Source organism: Pieris rapae, chromosome 14, assembly GCF_905147795.1.
Source record: "Pieris rapae chromosome 14, ilPieRapa1.1, whole genome shotgun sequence".
Classification (NCBI taxonomy): Eukaryota; Metazoa; Arthropoda; class Insecta; order Lepidoptera; family Pieridae; genus Pieris; species Pieris rapae.
Genome location: NC_059522.1, coordinates 7,989,489 through 8,006,796, shown reverse-complemented (window position 1 = coordinate 8,006,796; position 17,308 = coordinate 7,989,489). Strand labels below are relative to the sequence as shown.

Here is a 17,308-nt window from a genome sequence, read left to right as displayed (position 1 = left end):
CCAATTATGGGCTGAACTGAAAAAAGATCCTACAAATATAGTTGTTCAAGCACAATATACTACTGCAAGAGACGAGGTCAAAAGAAAGATAAAGGAAACTAAAGATAATTACTTCTCCAACGAATTTGTTAAATACGCTAATAACCCAAAAAAAATGTGGAGTCTAATAAATAAATTGGCTAGTAACAAATTGAACAAATATTGCACACCTTCAAAACTTATAATAGACACCAAAGAGTTAACTCAAACAACCGATATTTGTGCAGCTTTTCATACATACTTTTCTACCATAGGGCTGAAACTAGCTAATGAAATACCAACACAATTTCACACTAATTTTACACTAGCACTTCCTCAAAGTCTTAATGCTGAATTATCTAACTTCACTCCATGCACAACACTTGAAATAACAAATATAATAAAAACACTAGACACAAATTGCAGTACTGGAATAGATGGAATCAATACTAAAACCATAAAATGCATTATCAATGATCTCTCTGAATATCTCTCGATCTGCTTTAATAAGCTGCTGCATAAAGGTGAATTTCCGGATTCTCTAAAGAAAGCCAAAGTTACTCCTATTTATAAATCAGGCAGTAAAACTGACCCCGGCAATTACAGACCAATATCCATTCTACCTTCAATTTCAAAAATATTAGAAAAAATTATTTATTCAAGACTTGATACTTACTTACAAACTAACAATTTTATTTTTAAACGCCAATATGGTTTTAGATCAAAAAGCAGCACTTTATCAGCCACAGTTGATCTTATCAGTCATATAAAGGAAAACATTGACTCTAAAAAAATGGCGCTGGGTGTCTTTATAGATTTGAAAAAAGCGTTTGATACCGTAAGCCACAATCTATTGCTTAAAAAATTAGATCGTATAGGAATAAAAGGTTGTGCGCTAAAATTATTCAAATCTTATCTATCAAACAGAACCCAGATAGTCAAAATAGGTAATGCTCAAAGCTCAGAAATACCAGTAACATGCGGCGTCCCACAAGGGTCTATACTAGGTCCACTGTTATTTTTAATATATATTAATAACATTCACGAGCTCGGTTTACATGGCCAAATCACTCTCTACGCTGATGACACCTGCTTATTTTATTTCGGTATAAATATCCAGACTATGGTTGCTCGAGCTCAGTCAGACCTAAATTCTCTATATTCTTGGTTTCAACAAAATCTGCTAACCATAAATATCTCAAAAACATCTTATGTAATACTAGCTGACCTGGCAAACGTCGTCTTGCCAAACTACTACCTTTAACTCAGCGCCATCTGTTAGAATTGTATCAAATAATAAACAAATGTTAATGTTATCGTAATTTTAGTAAGGATGCCTATTTTTTTGAAAATGAAATATAGCCTATGTCACTCAGGAATGATGTAGCTTTCCAACAGTGAAAGAATTTTTCAAATCTGCCAAGTAGTTTCGGAGCCTATTCAATTCATACAAACAAACAAACAAAAAATCAAACCTTTCCTCTTTATAATATTAGTATAGATTCAGAGCAAAAAATAAAATCATTCCTATGTTTCAACCGTTAAAAGTTCAAGACGTTGAAATCACTAACAAAAAATGGGAAAAATATCTGGGTCTTAGAATAGATACATATTTAAAGTGGAACTTTCATATATCACACATAATTACCAAACTAAAATCACTTATAGGCAGATTTTGGTCAATATCAAAATGTATTCCTCAATCCGTACGTCATTTAATTTATAATTGTTTAGTCAAGCCACATTTCATATATCTAATTGAAATATGGGGTACGGCATGTAAAAACATAATTTCTAACTTACAAACACTACAAAATAAATTAATAAAATCATTATTTAGATACAATTTTTTAACACCGACTAATAAAATCTACCAAGAAACCAAAATTATGACAATTAAACAACTGTATGTATATAGCACCTGTATCTTGATAAAAAAAATTTTAAATAACTCAATCCATAGTTGCTTGTCGTTTAAAAAAATCAAACACACAACGACACGCAATACTCGTCGAGCGAGTTTGCTTATCTTACCGAAGCCGCGTACAAATTATTTGAAGAAATCTATTAGGTATGAAGGTGTGCAATTATTTAACCAATTACCATCTCAAATTCGTAATATTGGAGTGTTTGACAAATTCAAAAAGGCATTAAAGATGCATGTTAGAATGAACATAGCTGACTAAAATTGTTACGGCTAATGGCGACGTGTATCTCGCTCGTATATAATATATACATATTAATATTAAGTTTCTCATGTAAATAAAATATTTCTGTTTTTGTAATGAGAAATAAAGTTCTTCTTTAAACATTATACATTGTATAAAAACCGGTAACAGATATTCTGCAACACCCGCAAGAGCGTAGCGCTGACCGCGGAAACATTATCCCGTGAGATGACGGTCGGATTCACTAAGGAACAGAGGGCAAGGCTTGCGGCTCTAGCCTCCACGATAAAGACGAAAAAAATACAAGTATTTATATATATTTATTTATAAATGTTTATTATAATTTGTCTTATAAGACATTAGAATACATTTTTGTCCAAACCATTATTATTTTAGAGGCAAGTGATTTATTGACAGTTTGACAGATTTCTTGTATATTTCAATCTTAATCTCAATCTCATATTCAGTGCATCTATAATTTTGTACTGTAATTTATACTTTGTATTAGTGTTGAGTTATTAAGATTGGGATTTACATGCTGTTGCCTTGGGGTTTCATGTGGTGAAAAATAATTCCGTAGTCCGATGCTTAAAAGGAGAGATAGAAAACTGATGGCTATATGAGTGTCCATGGGCGATGGTATTACTTAACGTAAGGTCAGCCTATTGCCCACTTGTTCTTCACTGCCACTCTGTTACATGAAAAAACAAAAGGCGATGAAATATAAAAAGTTACAAACGGTATCCGTTTAACATACTTCCTGAAAATACCTTCTAAATCTACGTATCAGTAAGATAAATTTATTTGAAAATGTGGACTATAGTTGACTTCAGGGTGTCGGTTTTTTTGTGACGGTGGGCGTGCTCTAAGGCGCCAAAAGAAGTTTATCTTCAATAAAGGCGTTTAAAATTGAAGTTAAATTTGCTAACGCATTTCCGCAGTCACTTATTTTATGCGGAGTTGGCTGTCATCACGCGGGGCTTCTGTATGAGGAGAGGGTCAATATAGAAAATGCATTTAGAAATAAGGATTTGCCAATTCTCATTACGACGACTACTTTAGGTGAGGGAACCTTATTATTAAGTAGCCTGGCTTTATAGGACTGAATTTTTTAAATATTTTGGAAATATATAGACTCTTAGCGATGTAGTATTCTACTAGTGAAATAACTTTTAAGGTTGGCACTTAAGGTTAGGTTAGGAAATTAGAGAATTATCACTAAATAAATTCAAAGCCCTTGCCCTTAAAAGTAAATTAATTAATAAAGCCTTTTATAAATGTGATGAATACTTAAATGATCCTTATCCTTGGGATTGATTTGCTCCAGTTCAAACAATTTGTATTAGAAACTTGGCGATTGAAAAGAGTGGTGGACAGTTTCTTGCCAGTTCTTCTGACCCGCCTTTGACTTGCGAACTGGTTGTAAATGTAAATTTACAATTAATTCAATTTGGTTTTATTTGACGTTCATAAGTGTACATGTTTACCTATATGAATAAATATATTTTTGAGTTTGATCAGATAGACCTACAAGCCTTATATCCAAACCATATCGCTCTTGAATCTGAAAACGTTCGTACTTAGATTATATGATTCCTAGTTGCTGTTCCGTATTTCGAAATTCCTCCACGTGATACCTTTCACCTTAATCTTCTATAACAGAATATCCTGTTGAAAGTTTTCGGAAAGGATTTAACCAGAATTATCGAGAATTTCTCATATATATAGACATATACATATAATATATATATATTGCTTCTTGTTTAAAAATTTTTCAATCACAATTCTGCATGTTGATCAATTTCTTAGACAAGTAATCTTGCTTGTCTTTTTATGATTGACGATGATTAAAAGTGAAGGAAAACATGCAAACAGCATGCCTTTGACCAAAAATCAACTAACTGTGCTAGATACAGAAAGCTCTCTTCATAACTATATATAAATTCCAAGAAACACAAAAATCTATAACAACTTAACCACAGAAGCTGTTGGTTACTGGCGACGAGTTTTAAATAGTAGTTTAAGCTTTTTAAACTAACGTTAAAGATATCACTAGAGTTAAGACTTAGTGATATTGATTAGTATTGTGTTTTATCCTGTCCATATTCTTTATTGTGAGATTTTTTTATAATTTTTATTGTGTAACAAATTCTTAGAAACAGCATCATTACCTACTCATAAAATTTTTGTAATATTTTTTGCTGATGGTGGAATAAATGTTTTGTTTGTTGGTTTATTTAAAAAGTATGAATACGTAGTAACATTTTTGTATGTTGAACAAAAAAAAAATCTTTAAAGTTACATTTACTGTCAGTTAATGAATTTTGATGTGAGAGCTAACTTGCTATTTAGGAATTGAATTATTTTCTAAAAAACTTTTTCAGCAATGGGAGTTAATCTACCAGCTCACTTGGTGATCATCAAAAATACACAACAATACATAAATGGAGCATATCAGGTAGGCTTTTTAATCTTTTATTTTATGTATAAAATTACACTTATATTAGAGTCACTTTCATAAACGCCTTTTCTAGGGTTATACAATATAAGAAACATTATTTACCGGAATAACTACAAGATTGCTACTTATTTTACTTAATACTTAATGATTACTATGAAAATATTAAACTTCAAAAATCATATAATATTCATAAACTATTTATAATTGTTCGCTGATTGCGATATTAGAATTAAACGCATCTCTTCTAATATAAATTTACGTACCATATTAGAAAATTATTTTACAGTTTCGATTACTAACAAAAAAAAATTAATGAACATAAAAAGAATTAAATTTATATTATTCATACATAAATCGATTTCGATTAATTAAAGTGATCATAATTATTTAGATGTCTTGATTTTCAAATTTAAGCTTTTATTTAAATTAACCAAAGTTTGATTATGTTAAAAAAAATTAAACCATACACTTTAATGTACATGCTGTTCAATAATACAACATCAAGCCGAATTCGGGTGATAAGCCAATTACTATTACCGGGGTCAGATCGTAAGAAGTCAATATAACAATAATTATAGGGCTTCGAAACATCAAAGGGTGCGTAAAATTCATATATTTTTTGAATGATTTTAAAACACCTAACAATTTTTTTTATTAATTTTCACTATCTGCCCTATCTTCTGATTCAACATTGACGTTGCTTTATAGGACACCTGTAACTCCTTTTATCATCACAATTTTACTAGAATCATAATAAATTGTAGCAAAACATAATCTTATAGGAGTACAGTATAAGCACAATTCTCCAAATGGTCGGTCGAGCCGGAAGACCGCAGTATGATACAGAAGCCACTGCTGTTATCATGACGAGGATAGCAGATAAAGTAAGATATTACAATATGTATTTAATAATCATTTAATTAATTAATATAAACAAAACAATCTTTATAATACTCCAAATTTCCGCTGTGGGCTTATTGCTAATAAATGATTACTACCATCTCTCTCTTCGGTCGATAACTCATGTCAAGGAAACATCAGGTGAGAAAAGATACTCCGCTATCTGTTCCCACCAGTTTCTGTCTAGCACCTTTCTTTCTACATAATATCAGTATGTAAGCTTCATCGAAGTATTCTTCAAATTTATTAATATAAAATAATTTAATATAAATATTATTTTTTGTAATACAATTACTTTGTAGAAATCATATTTAGTACGGTACTGCGTAATTTGCAAACTTTGTTAATCTACTTAATTAACTATATTCTTTCACCGCCATATAAGTTATAATATTCCTCTTATAAATAAAAATAAATATATCAATGGCGCTACAACCTTTTCAGATTCAGATATTTCTGAATCTGTTTCATGATCTATCCAGTAGGCAAGTACGTGATCAGCCTTCTGTGCCTGTCCCCTGTCGACATTTTAGTTCAAAGCAACCAGGTTTCCTCACAAGGTTTTTAGGAGTGAAATGTGCACGTCTAATGAAAGTACATCGATGCATAGCCGGGTTCGAACCTACGGCCTCAGGGAGCGCACGATGGAGCCAATAAGCCAATACTGCTCTTACAGCTGCTATAATATAATAAATGTTAATATATAGTTAATATAGTTATTACAACAGTACATGTGTTTAGCCATTTTAGGCTTTGATTCGCCTACTGGTGATGGTGTGTTTAATCTGGGCTGTATAATATTTTTAATAGGTTTTTTAAAATAAAACAACAAACTTTAATATGGTACAAAAATTTATTTCTTAAACGTACACATAAAAATAAAACTAATGTACTATCACAATTTAAATTCTGGACAGACCAAACTACCAGTCACAGATCCGGTAACATTGATTGAAGAAATCGTTATACATGAGGAACCTAATAATATTACTTAGTCATAAACCCTCTGAGAAATGATTGAATTTATTTATTTTAAGTTAAGACAATTTAAAAGGGTTTTGATACACTGAAATCGCGACAAAGATTATAAATAACTTAATAAAATTAACTATTAATTAGTTTCGATAAGTTATTTACTCTTCTCGTAAATGAGTTTCAATTTTAAAAGCCGATACTGTCATAGTGTTATTGAGTCTATAATCTACTTTGCTTTATTAAAAGGATTGGCATTTTCTTGAAAACTGATTTTGGGTACGAATCCACTGTCCCCTTCAACCGTATATTCTACTACCATTAGTCGACCGTCTGGTAAAAGAACTCGATAACCGCCAACCACTTTGCCTTGTGCGTCTCCTGTCTCGTTCGCGCCGAAATATAACTCCTTTTCGGGATCTTCTACGTCGTACTTATATTCATACTGTAAATAAAACAAAAGAGGTATTTCGTTATTTATTTCATATTTGAATGAGAATTCTGGTCAAGAACAGGTTTCTTGCATCGGCTATCTATGGAGCGACAATGTTTCAATTGGTTGTTCTATTTATATTATATCACTGGCTTTAGTATGTATATAAGATAATTATTTAAATATGTTCGACGTCCTGGTGGACAGAAAAACTGTCTCCAGTTTGTGTTTCCACCACACCAACTTCTTTCTATGAAGATCATATTGTATACAATAAATAAATATATAATAAAAATATATATTGATAATTAGAACAGATGGATGTAAGTTTCAATGATCAGTGAAGCATATACAGGGACATCTAAGCCGAACGAAGGTCTAAGTTCAATTTTATAAGATATTTTTGAATGAGTATGTTTGTTGTCTAGCACTTTGTAATTCAGAAGATAGGCCGGAACAGGTACTAATATCGTAGCCTATTGGTTTAAAATCTACAAGTCGTAACGATTATAATTTCGTCGATTTATGCGTTCATCAGCTCACACTTGCTTATAGGTAAAAGGATATTACCGCTTAGACTAAAATCGATGATCTATAGAAGATTGACCTACTTTCATTTAAATAAATAATTAAATGAAACAAATGCAGAATCTCTTAAGAGTTGTTAATATACATGTATTTTCTGTGGAAGTGTGACTGGCAAATCAAAGTCAGTTATTAGAATGAAATGGCAATAACTTTAATCAGGATGGAATTTACTTAATATATATATAATGCAATAGACCAAGAATTAATGCATAATTTGAAGTCAATAAAAACAATCGCATTACTTAAATTACCTGAACTGTTTCGTTAAAAATAATTAAGTACGTGATTAAGACAACAGGTGTTAGCTAGAATCCAATGTATCTTTTTTGCTATCAAAATAAAGATGAGTACAAAAATCTTGTCAAATCAGCTAACCGTAAAATAATATATATTTTATGCTAAAACAGTCTATTATATTTATACTTCCTTACTTTTTTGGATAATGGCGGTCAAGGTAATATAAAAACAATATGGCAATATAATTTGACTATTATAATATGCTTTACTAACAATATATTAATATGCTTTACTAACCAGGCATTTAGAATCGAAGGTTGTAACATCTTAATTTGGGTTCGATTTATGGTAAAAATATACAGGGTAATAATGTTTCCCGTTTTTTTAATAAACATAATAATATGATCAAAGACGTGTATATTTTTTATTTTTTTAACAAAAATAAACTGATTGCAAATTTAAACCTAATATTTTATATTCACAAACATAATCCAGAAATTAATCTACCAATTTCACCATACACCTTAACCTTGATATTTCACAACAAAACTGTCGCAAAACATTGTCTAATTAAAAATATATATAATATAATTGAATTAGATTTTTGCGTGATTTTATCATCGCACAAAAGAGGTCGCAATTCCTTCTAATTAATGTTAGTGTTCACATCGTTAGTATAATGGGTGCATTGCTTAGATGGCTGTGATAGTATATGTAAGCGGACAAGCGCACCACACCTGATAATTATGGGAAATACGTTTCAGCTGTGAAATATGCGATGTTCTTGTAATTGTGTATAAGGTTAAGCGATTTAATTGGCTGCTTTGATTTCATCTTGCATATCAACACTTTGTAAATAACTATAAGGTACCATCTAGTCTTATGGAATATGAAGTTTTGATTTTTGAATTTTGAATTATCTGTGAACTTAATTTAAATTTGGAACACGCGAATGCAGTGTTATCGACACCTTGTAAATTCCATGTTTTAATTTTAAATTTTAAAATAAAACTTGGGACAAAAAAATAAAGTTCTTTTCAAATAATTTTGCTAGACACTATATTTAAAGTTTATACTAAATGTCACGAGTTCCTACAAAAGGGTCAATGTTATGAAGATTATATTTTAATTGTTTGTAATGACACGCAACTATTTACCAATTTGTATAAGCAATAGCCTTTTCAATATTCAATAATTAATTGTTATAAGATAACAGTAGGCTTTTAGGTAAAACTCCAGAGGCTATTTTATCTCTGCCTTTAAATTAAAGAAATGCATTACATAAAAGCCGTCTTACAAGGATTACTAAAGTTAGCGATTACTTAGTTGATAAAAAGGCCTAGGACTAGTGCTGGGCAGGCTACTTCTAATTAACTGCTATATTTGTTTTAAAATAAGTGTTGTTTGACGATTGGCTTTTTAAAAGAGAACCGAGAGTTTTTTACGCCGGCTTTTTCTCTTGGCCTACACCCTCTGTCATGTTGCCGATGAGTAGGGATGCCTACAGGTTTAAATTTAATGAGGTGGAATAAGTGATAACGGTATATCTTATGTTCCATAATAATTGTATTTATTTATTTATCTTAAAACTAAGGTAAGTTGCATTATTACAACCTGAAACCCAAACTACGAACACATTTGTTACAACAATTTTATTTACTTTAAAGGTAAACTATTAGCAAATGAAAAGTTGTCTACCTTAACCACTTGACCTGCAAGGATGCGCTTATCTAATAACTCTACCGTCGTACCTTTGACATATCGTATGACTGTTAAAATGTCAAATGACATATGGGACACGATCGTAACGTTTGCAATAGATGTGTATTTATATAATGCAATACTATTTATTAAATAAAGAATATTCTTACCAACAGACTTTTTTGATATTTTTTACGTCTGGTTCATTATAATAGTGGAATATCTGTAACTCGAATTGACATTCATGTCAGAGAAATGCACAGAATACGAGTTATCGAGTTTTCGATATAATAAGATACTTACAGAGGTACTATTTCTACGTGTATTTTTGAATTGAAGAGTCGAATTTGAATGACATTCAACTTAAGTTTTGTAGTACATAACTTTTACATATAAATGAAGTACTATCGCGATTTACGGAGTTCCCTTTTTAAATTCGAGTTATAGAATATAAATAAGGGTTATGTTAGGAAGTAACATTTTGTTCGAGTTACAGTCTAAATATTTCGAAATACCGCATATTTATAAAAGAAAAAACTTGGCGATTAAAAAGAGTAGTGAAGAGTTTACTGCCAGTTCTTCTCCTCGGTCCTACGCCCTTGATTTGAGAACTGGCAGTAAATGTAAAATTAGAAGCATTTAATGTATATTTATTTATTGACGTTCATAAGTGTACATTATGTTACCTACATGAATAAACGATTTTCTTTGAGCTTGCAAATAGGTTTGAATAGCAGAATCCTTTCATGTAAATATTTGAATATCGGCTGCTGTCATATTGATGACGTCATTTTTAAAATAATAAAAATAATGCTTACTGGCTGTGGTGGGTATTCCTCTTCAGACGTAGGTGTAGGTGCGGAGTTCGCGTATCGTACGCTCACACACACTAGCGCAACCACGCACATGAACCATTTTATCGACGTCATCTGAGAAACAATAATTTACATTTTAGTTTTACATCCCAATTAATCTATGCCATATAGAAATATACTTGATTTGACATATTATTTCGTCCGATACTTCTACCCCGGCCTTATACCAATATTTACCTTATTCATTATTAAATAGTTGTATAGTATTTTACTCTTTGCATCATATTTAACTACATATAAATTACTAGTTACTAAATATAAAATAACACTTTATTAATCATACAATCAGTCTTTGCGACTATAAGTTGATACGTTGAGTGCAAACATTTTTATTTCTATTCACCTATGACGAACAAGAAGGGCGAGTTTTACAATTCGACGTGCATATTTTTAGAAGATAGTGTTGAAGGTTCAAGACGTAATTCATCAATTATTGTTTACCTTTCGTGATCAATTACTACGCCAATACGTAATTATATTGTTGACGACGCCTCATTGATGATATTTTTTAATTGTCAGTATTTAATAAGCGGATGTGACAATTACTATTAGCGTTATATAAAAATTTAGAATAACAAATGTTATAGAAAATTTATAGAGTATAGTCGTTTAATTCATCAGTATTTAAGTTCGTCATAAACGTACTAAGCGCTGAAAAAACTTTGTAAACGCAAGTTTCTTTGGATTTTCTGTGTAATAGGGTATTTAATTTTTTTTTGAGTTACACCAATATTAAAATATTAATAAAATGTAATAAAAATCAATATTTCTCCTATAAACGTGACATATTAAAATATAATAAATAATGATAAATAGCTTAACATAATTCAAACCTACGAAGGTATTAATTTAATTCTATGATATTTAATAACATAATTACCTAATGTATAATAAAGACGCAAAAATATTTACAAGTCTTCGTTAATAAATCTTTAATGTCTATCTTATGTACCTAATTTCTATTCTTTGCTATGAAATTGATTGTTATCTTGATCTAGTAATAACAATCGATGCACTTAAAATTGTTTTGACCTCAAACTTGACACATAAGATATTCGTATTTACAAAAAATCTTTGCTAATACATAATGAATACCTTGGGCCTTGCGTGATCGATTCCTGCGGGAAAAATTACTGTCGTGCAATCTCGCGTGTGAACTGACTTGTGGTGATTTGATACTTTTTGTTCAATTTCATTAGTGGAAGTTGCAATAGAAAGGAAACGAGTAAAGAAAATAAACATTGCTTATTGACGCTAGCAAATGTATTGGGCTACCGAAATATGTTTTTTTTTTGTCAAAATCCGTACGTAGTTTTTGCAAGTGGTAATTTAGGATTATGTTCCTCGCTATATGTTTTATACGATATAATGAATGCCACGTTTTTACCTAGAAGGGCCGGAAAGAGTCAGGATTCAAACGCATTATCTCAGGGTATTTAGCTTTTATATTAAGTAAATGGTCTAATAACAAATGCAGCTAATTATTGTTTTCGCATTTAAACAGTAAAATTCACATATATTTAACTAAAACTATAACTGATTTTTATGCATAAATGATTTTCATTTTCCGTAAAACAGAAAATTTATTTTAATTCGTTACACATGTTTTTTCATTAAATGCAATTCTGTGTTGATAGAAACAAATTGTGTAAGATTGTCTAAATATAGCTATCAAAATTTTAATATTATTTTAAATTTAGAATTATAGTATTCTCAAGCATGGTCAGAACCCGTGATTGACCTTGTTCAACTTGTGGCCATGCTTGCACGCAATACGTCGATCAGTTCTAAATCTAAAAGTATAATTTTACACATTTAATGGGTATCATTTAAATGTGTGATACGTAAACATAAGTTAATAATTGTATGGTTATATTTACATAGTGATTAATATTTTAAATTAAATATGGAACAAGTATCATAGAATTTATGATACATATTTATAAATACATATGCATTGAAGTATGACTTACATAATAACTATATTAGTTCACATTTTCCTGTCTACGTTAGGTAAATTATAAAAAAAGGCCGGCAACGCATTCTGGTTTATGTGATGGACACTCAGTCCCTGGGCTTATCACTTAACATTAGAAGAGCCTCCAAATGCGTAGCCTGCCTTTTATTTATTTTTTTATAAAAGGCAGGCAACGCATTCCTCCTAATACATAAAAATAGATTTACTTAATATTGTCCTATGTACAGTCTGAAATCAATTTTATTATTATATTTTTTACATACTCTTCCCACCTAAATAGCACGGCTTTATATTTCTAGTATTTTAACAAAAGGTATTATTTTATTTAACTATTAATCAAGCAGACAAGTTATACAAAGCTACGTACTGTTGTATATCATAAATTTAATTTACATTAATATACCTGCAAACCCCTATGCATCATTATTTATTTATTAAATAATTCTAATATAATAACTAACCATAAAATGTAATATGTAAAATATGTATATTATTAAATGCTATATTTCTTTATAGGACATTAAACAAGTTTACATACACGCTTTAATTCCATTAGTGTTTTAAATAATTCAGAACTCTAGAACTTCCCGCAATAAAAAAATAAGGTGCAAAATACCTGTTTCAAATGTAATTTTAGCCTGCGAAAACAGTTTGTGGTTTGACGGACCGTGAACTAAACGACAAAAAGAATATTTTGAATACGTTTGAACCTTGGCGTAGCTTATGCTATGATTAAAATTGAACCAAAAAATGCTTTGCCAAACGGTAACATTCCTGGCATATAGGAATATATAAGACAAGATTATCTCAGATCTATCTATAGTATTCAGAGTATAAGGGTACTAGCAGTAGTAGTGTTGAAAATTACTAAAAAAATAACGATTTTATAAATAGGTATATAAATAAAATATCTCAATTAGCACAATATTTTAATACGTTTATTTTCATAAACCAATAAAGGCAATTCATGTTTATTGTACGTTATAACTAAACTCATATAAAAAAGGATTAAGCACGAAAAATATAAGATCAATTAATTTCTTCATTCATAATAAACGTTAGAACTTTACCAAAGGCACCGCTAATGAAATTACGATTTTATTCAAGGATTTAAACGATTATACGGATATATATACAACGTGCGGATGTAAATGCTATTCACAAAATAAATTCAAGGAACCAAGAATTAGAGAAAAAGTAATGTTTCCCATCTCCTTCATGTTTTTACATCGAAACTTATAATGTTTTTTGTTCACTAAATTGTTGAAAATTTATCAACACACATACATTAAAAGCTGACAGCTTTATTTAGGAACATACCCTGAGGCGATAATTTTTCCCTATTAAATGTTAATTATATTCCAACCAAATTCAGTTTTATTAAGTACCTATATATAAAGGAATTCTATCATATATTAAGCCTTAAATCGGAGAGATTATTGGTAAAACACAGACATGACTATTCAGACCAAATTAAAGGAGTTTTCGTTATTTTGGCATCACACTTCGAAATTTATTTTTTATAAAGCAAACAGGCATGGGGATCCGATCTTTCACCCTCAATGCCAGAGAGCTCGGGAGTGCGTTACCGGCCTTATAATAATTGCTACGCTCTTTTCACATAATGGAAAATAAGTTAAGAATATAAAATCTTTGAATGTATCTTATATCAGTTACCTAAAACAGGGCAGTGAAGGATTTTGATGTAAAGTAAATTGGAGAAACACGTAATGTCATAACTAGTAGTTAATTCTCAATAAACGACTTTATATGGCCTCTATATTTTTTAAAAGCTGTTTTGTAACAGTTTGGTATTAGTTTTAAAAATTTATTGTACAAGCCTTTCAAAAATATTTTTAAAATTTTCGGTATTCACAAGACACAAAGTTTGAAATGAAATATTTAAAAAATCTAAGACACTAATTAATATTTCAATGGCAAACGTAGATAAAAAGATAATCTCGTAATAATGACCCGGTTTCCCACATTTTTACTATGCACCTGGCAACAATCGACTTTCCGTTTTGTGCAACATATTACATCCAGAAACTTAAATTAGGCGACTTTATCAATGGTCGTTTTTAATCTTTTTTATTTGGGTACTGAGCGTGACTTTTACTTTTAAAAGCCTAAAACAAATATTTTTATCAATAAAAACAAAGCAGTTTAGTAAAGAAAAAAATCAAACACCCTACGTTTCAATTATACTCGATTGAAGTTTTCAATGTCTTAAATAATAGTTAATTCTCAATTAACGACTGTTTTAATGGGCTATATAGGGACAAAAAAATTAAATGTTTATTATTAATTTTATTTTTTTTACGCATATTTTGACTGTTACAATAAATAAACAGTATTTATATATTTTTCCCTAACTTAAATTTTTTTTCACTTAGATTTTTTTAAATAAATTAAACCATTTAAAAATAGTTTTTCTTCAATATTTTTTTTTTAATTTTAAGTCTACTAATTTTCGTTTATGTATTTTAATTATATATTAAGAATTATAATACTTTAATATGTAATGTTAGGGTTTTTAAAATTATCAAGAGAGTAGATATTTAAATTAAATTATTTGTATTAAGTGACCCAACTTTGAAATAAGATACGCTTCTAACTGGTACATAAATGTTATTCCTAAGCGCACTCACTATATAAAATATATGTTCAAATGTATTTTCAATAAATTATATTTATCTATATTATAAACATTTGTAATTATCACAATTTTAAGATTTAAATGAAAAAATGACATTTCTATATCACATACTAAAATGCTACTAGTATTCAATTTATAATATATATTAAATTTAAGAATGATAAAATTGTGATATATTTAATATATATTGGTATATTAAAACACTGTGCACAACACGCAACTCACCATTAACACAGTAAGCACAAAGGTGATCGGCGTCTGACTCTTGCCGCGCCTCGACCTTATGTTCTTATATACCGACCAAGCCTCGGGTGCGCGAAGATGCTGCAACTATCGTGATTCAGCCCCAAAACAAAACACGAAGCGCGATCTCTGATAAACATATGGGTACATTACCACGTTTTTTAATTCTAAATATTTCGTAAAAAATACTATAGCTTGGTGTGTTCCAAATTTAAATTTTTGGGGCAGACTTATTTTTGTTGATTTCGTTTTTCCTTTCGTACTAGCGAATTCATTATATTTTAGTCAGGCATCAAATCTAGCATGAGCTAAGAGAAAAAGAAACAATTGAAGTTAATTTATCATAAAAAAATTCACAAACAAAAATCCGTTTCCTAAACATTACTTTTATAAGCTAATTTAATAAGCTTCTAATATCTATTAATATTTATTAATATTATTATTATCTATCGAATTTTTCCTCGTTAATACTTTTGTATAAATTTTCAAATAAATAAATGTGACAAAAATCTCTTTATAACAAAGGATAGTTTAAGCATAAGACAAATTTCTAAAATTTTCCCTAAAGTAAACCTGCCTCTTTTAAGTCCACGCCAATTATATTTTATCATTTCTATAAAAGAACCCTATAAAGATAGCGATATTATAAGATCCCTTTTGACTTGCTTAAATTGCATTTATTGCACTACGCTCTTAATAAAAAATATATTTTATAACTTCACAATGTGTTAGTAAATTATTTAAAACACCGACGCTGATAAGAAGGAATATTTATCAAAACTAGTGGCTAAGCGATTTTCAACCCTATATATTATGCGATCCTTTTGCTCTAGTAGATAAATCTATCTGCACGTATAAAGAAAGAAAATATCATGAGGATATGTCAGGCACGGATGGCTGATCACCTACCTGCCTAAGGGATTACAAAGCTAAAGCGAAAGCTCTATTCTATATCATTCATGAGATAAGCCGAAAAAGCCAACTAGAAAGCTAGTTTTAAATATAAGTCTAGGTTGATAACATTGTACTATAGTCTGCCTATTAAGTACAATAATTAATGATCGTGAATCGTTAATTGATAATAGGTTCTATGGGAATTCGACGAAGTCGTGGTAGAAAGCCTCGCATTCGAATAAGAATTTCGTTTATAATATTGATATGTTATATAAAGTTACATCTTAGTCCTTATTATATATATTATCCTTATTATATATAAATTGGTTATTACACCACTTATAGTTTGTTTACCAACCGTATTGTACAGTTATTTTTGCAAAGAAAACAAAATAATTTTTACATTAAAAAGTTAGCAATAAAAAAGTTAAGTATCATAAAATATGTTATTAACGATTGAAGTCTTTTCCATTTGGATTCCTTTAGTATGACTATCATCGTAACTATCTACACTATTTACAGTCAAAACTACACAATGAGGAAAATTCATACGGAGAAAACATCAAACGCCTTTTATTCTACCACCATCTTTATTCAAGCCTTCAGTTACATTAGGTCTTGTTTATCTTCTCAATTAAAATATTTTGAACAATAGTTCTTAGATAATTTTAACTAAAACTCCACAAAAGTTAATGTTTAAAGAACTTTATTTCTCATTACAAAAAAATATATTTACATGAGAAACTTAATATTAATATGTATCTATACGAGCGAGATACATGTCGCCATAAGTCGTCTTAATTTTAGTCAACCGTATTCATTATAACATGCATCTTTACTGCCTTTTTGAATTTGTCAAACACTCCAATATTACGAATTTGAGATGGTAATTGATTAAATAATTGCACACCCTCATACCTAATAGATTTCTTCGAATAAAAGTAAAGTTGATCAGTCATTTCCAATTCCGGTCCATACTGACGGAATAAAATCATTCAGAGCAGATTCGTCCTGACCTAGTGAAAGTAATGTTTAATCTGTCAACCTCTCGTGACGAGGAAGTGCCTTTATGATCATTGAAGATCCAAACGTTCCGTCTCCAAGTGGTTCTAGTTAAGTTGATTGAAGTCTTTGCTAATTACGTATTAACGTCGTAGCTCAAATAATATCGTAATATTTGT

General features: G+C 29.8%; 2 protein-coding genes across 2 annotated transcripts in view; one reads left to right on the top strand and one right to left on the bottom strand.

Moving 5' to 3' along the window:
* Positions 1 to 17,308, top strand: part of LOC123689753 (probable ATP-dependent DNA helicase HFM1) — a gene marked incomplete at its 5' end in the record, with an annotated part of 45,826 nt that overhangs the window by 6,721 nt on the left and 21,797 nt on the right. The window contains 4 exons of the mRNA XM_045631179.1: positions 2,358 to 2,492; positions 3,128 to 3,248; positions 4,571 to 4,644; positions 5,430 to 5,531. Of these exons, the coding sequence (XP_045487135.1) occupies positions 2,358 to 2,492; positions 3,128 to 3,248; positions 4,571 to 4,644; positions 5,430 to 5,531 (432 nt within the window). The remainder of the gene's footprint in view (positions 1 to 2,357; positions 2,493 to 3,127; positions 3,249 to 4,570; positions 4,645 to 5,429; positions 5,532 to 17,308) is intronic.
* On the bottom strand, positions 6,399 to 15,334 carry LOC110998031 (cuticle protein 10.9). Its single transcript, XM_022266446.2, has 3 exons — positions 15,216 to 15,334; positions 10,297 to 10,407; positions 6,399 to 6,964 (listed from the first exon to the last, which is right to left on the bottom strand). The coding sequence occupies exons 1-3, from the start codon at positions 15,216 to 15,218 to the stop codon at positions 6,749 to 6,751; spliced, it is 330 nt and encodes a 109-aa protein (XP_022122138.1). The 5' UTR covers positions 15,219 to 15,334; the 3' UTR covers positions 6,399 to 6,748.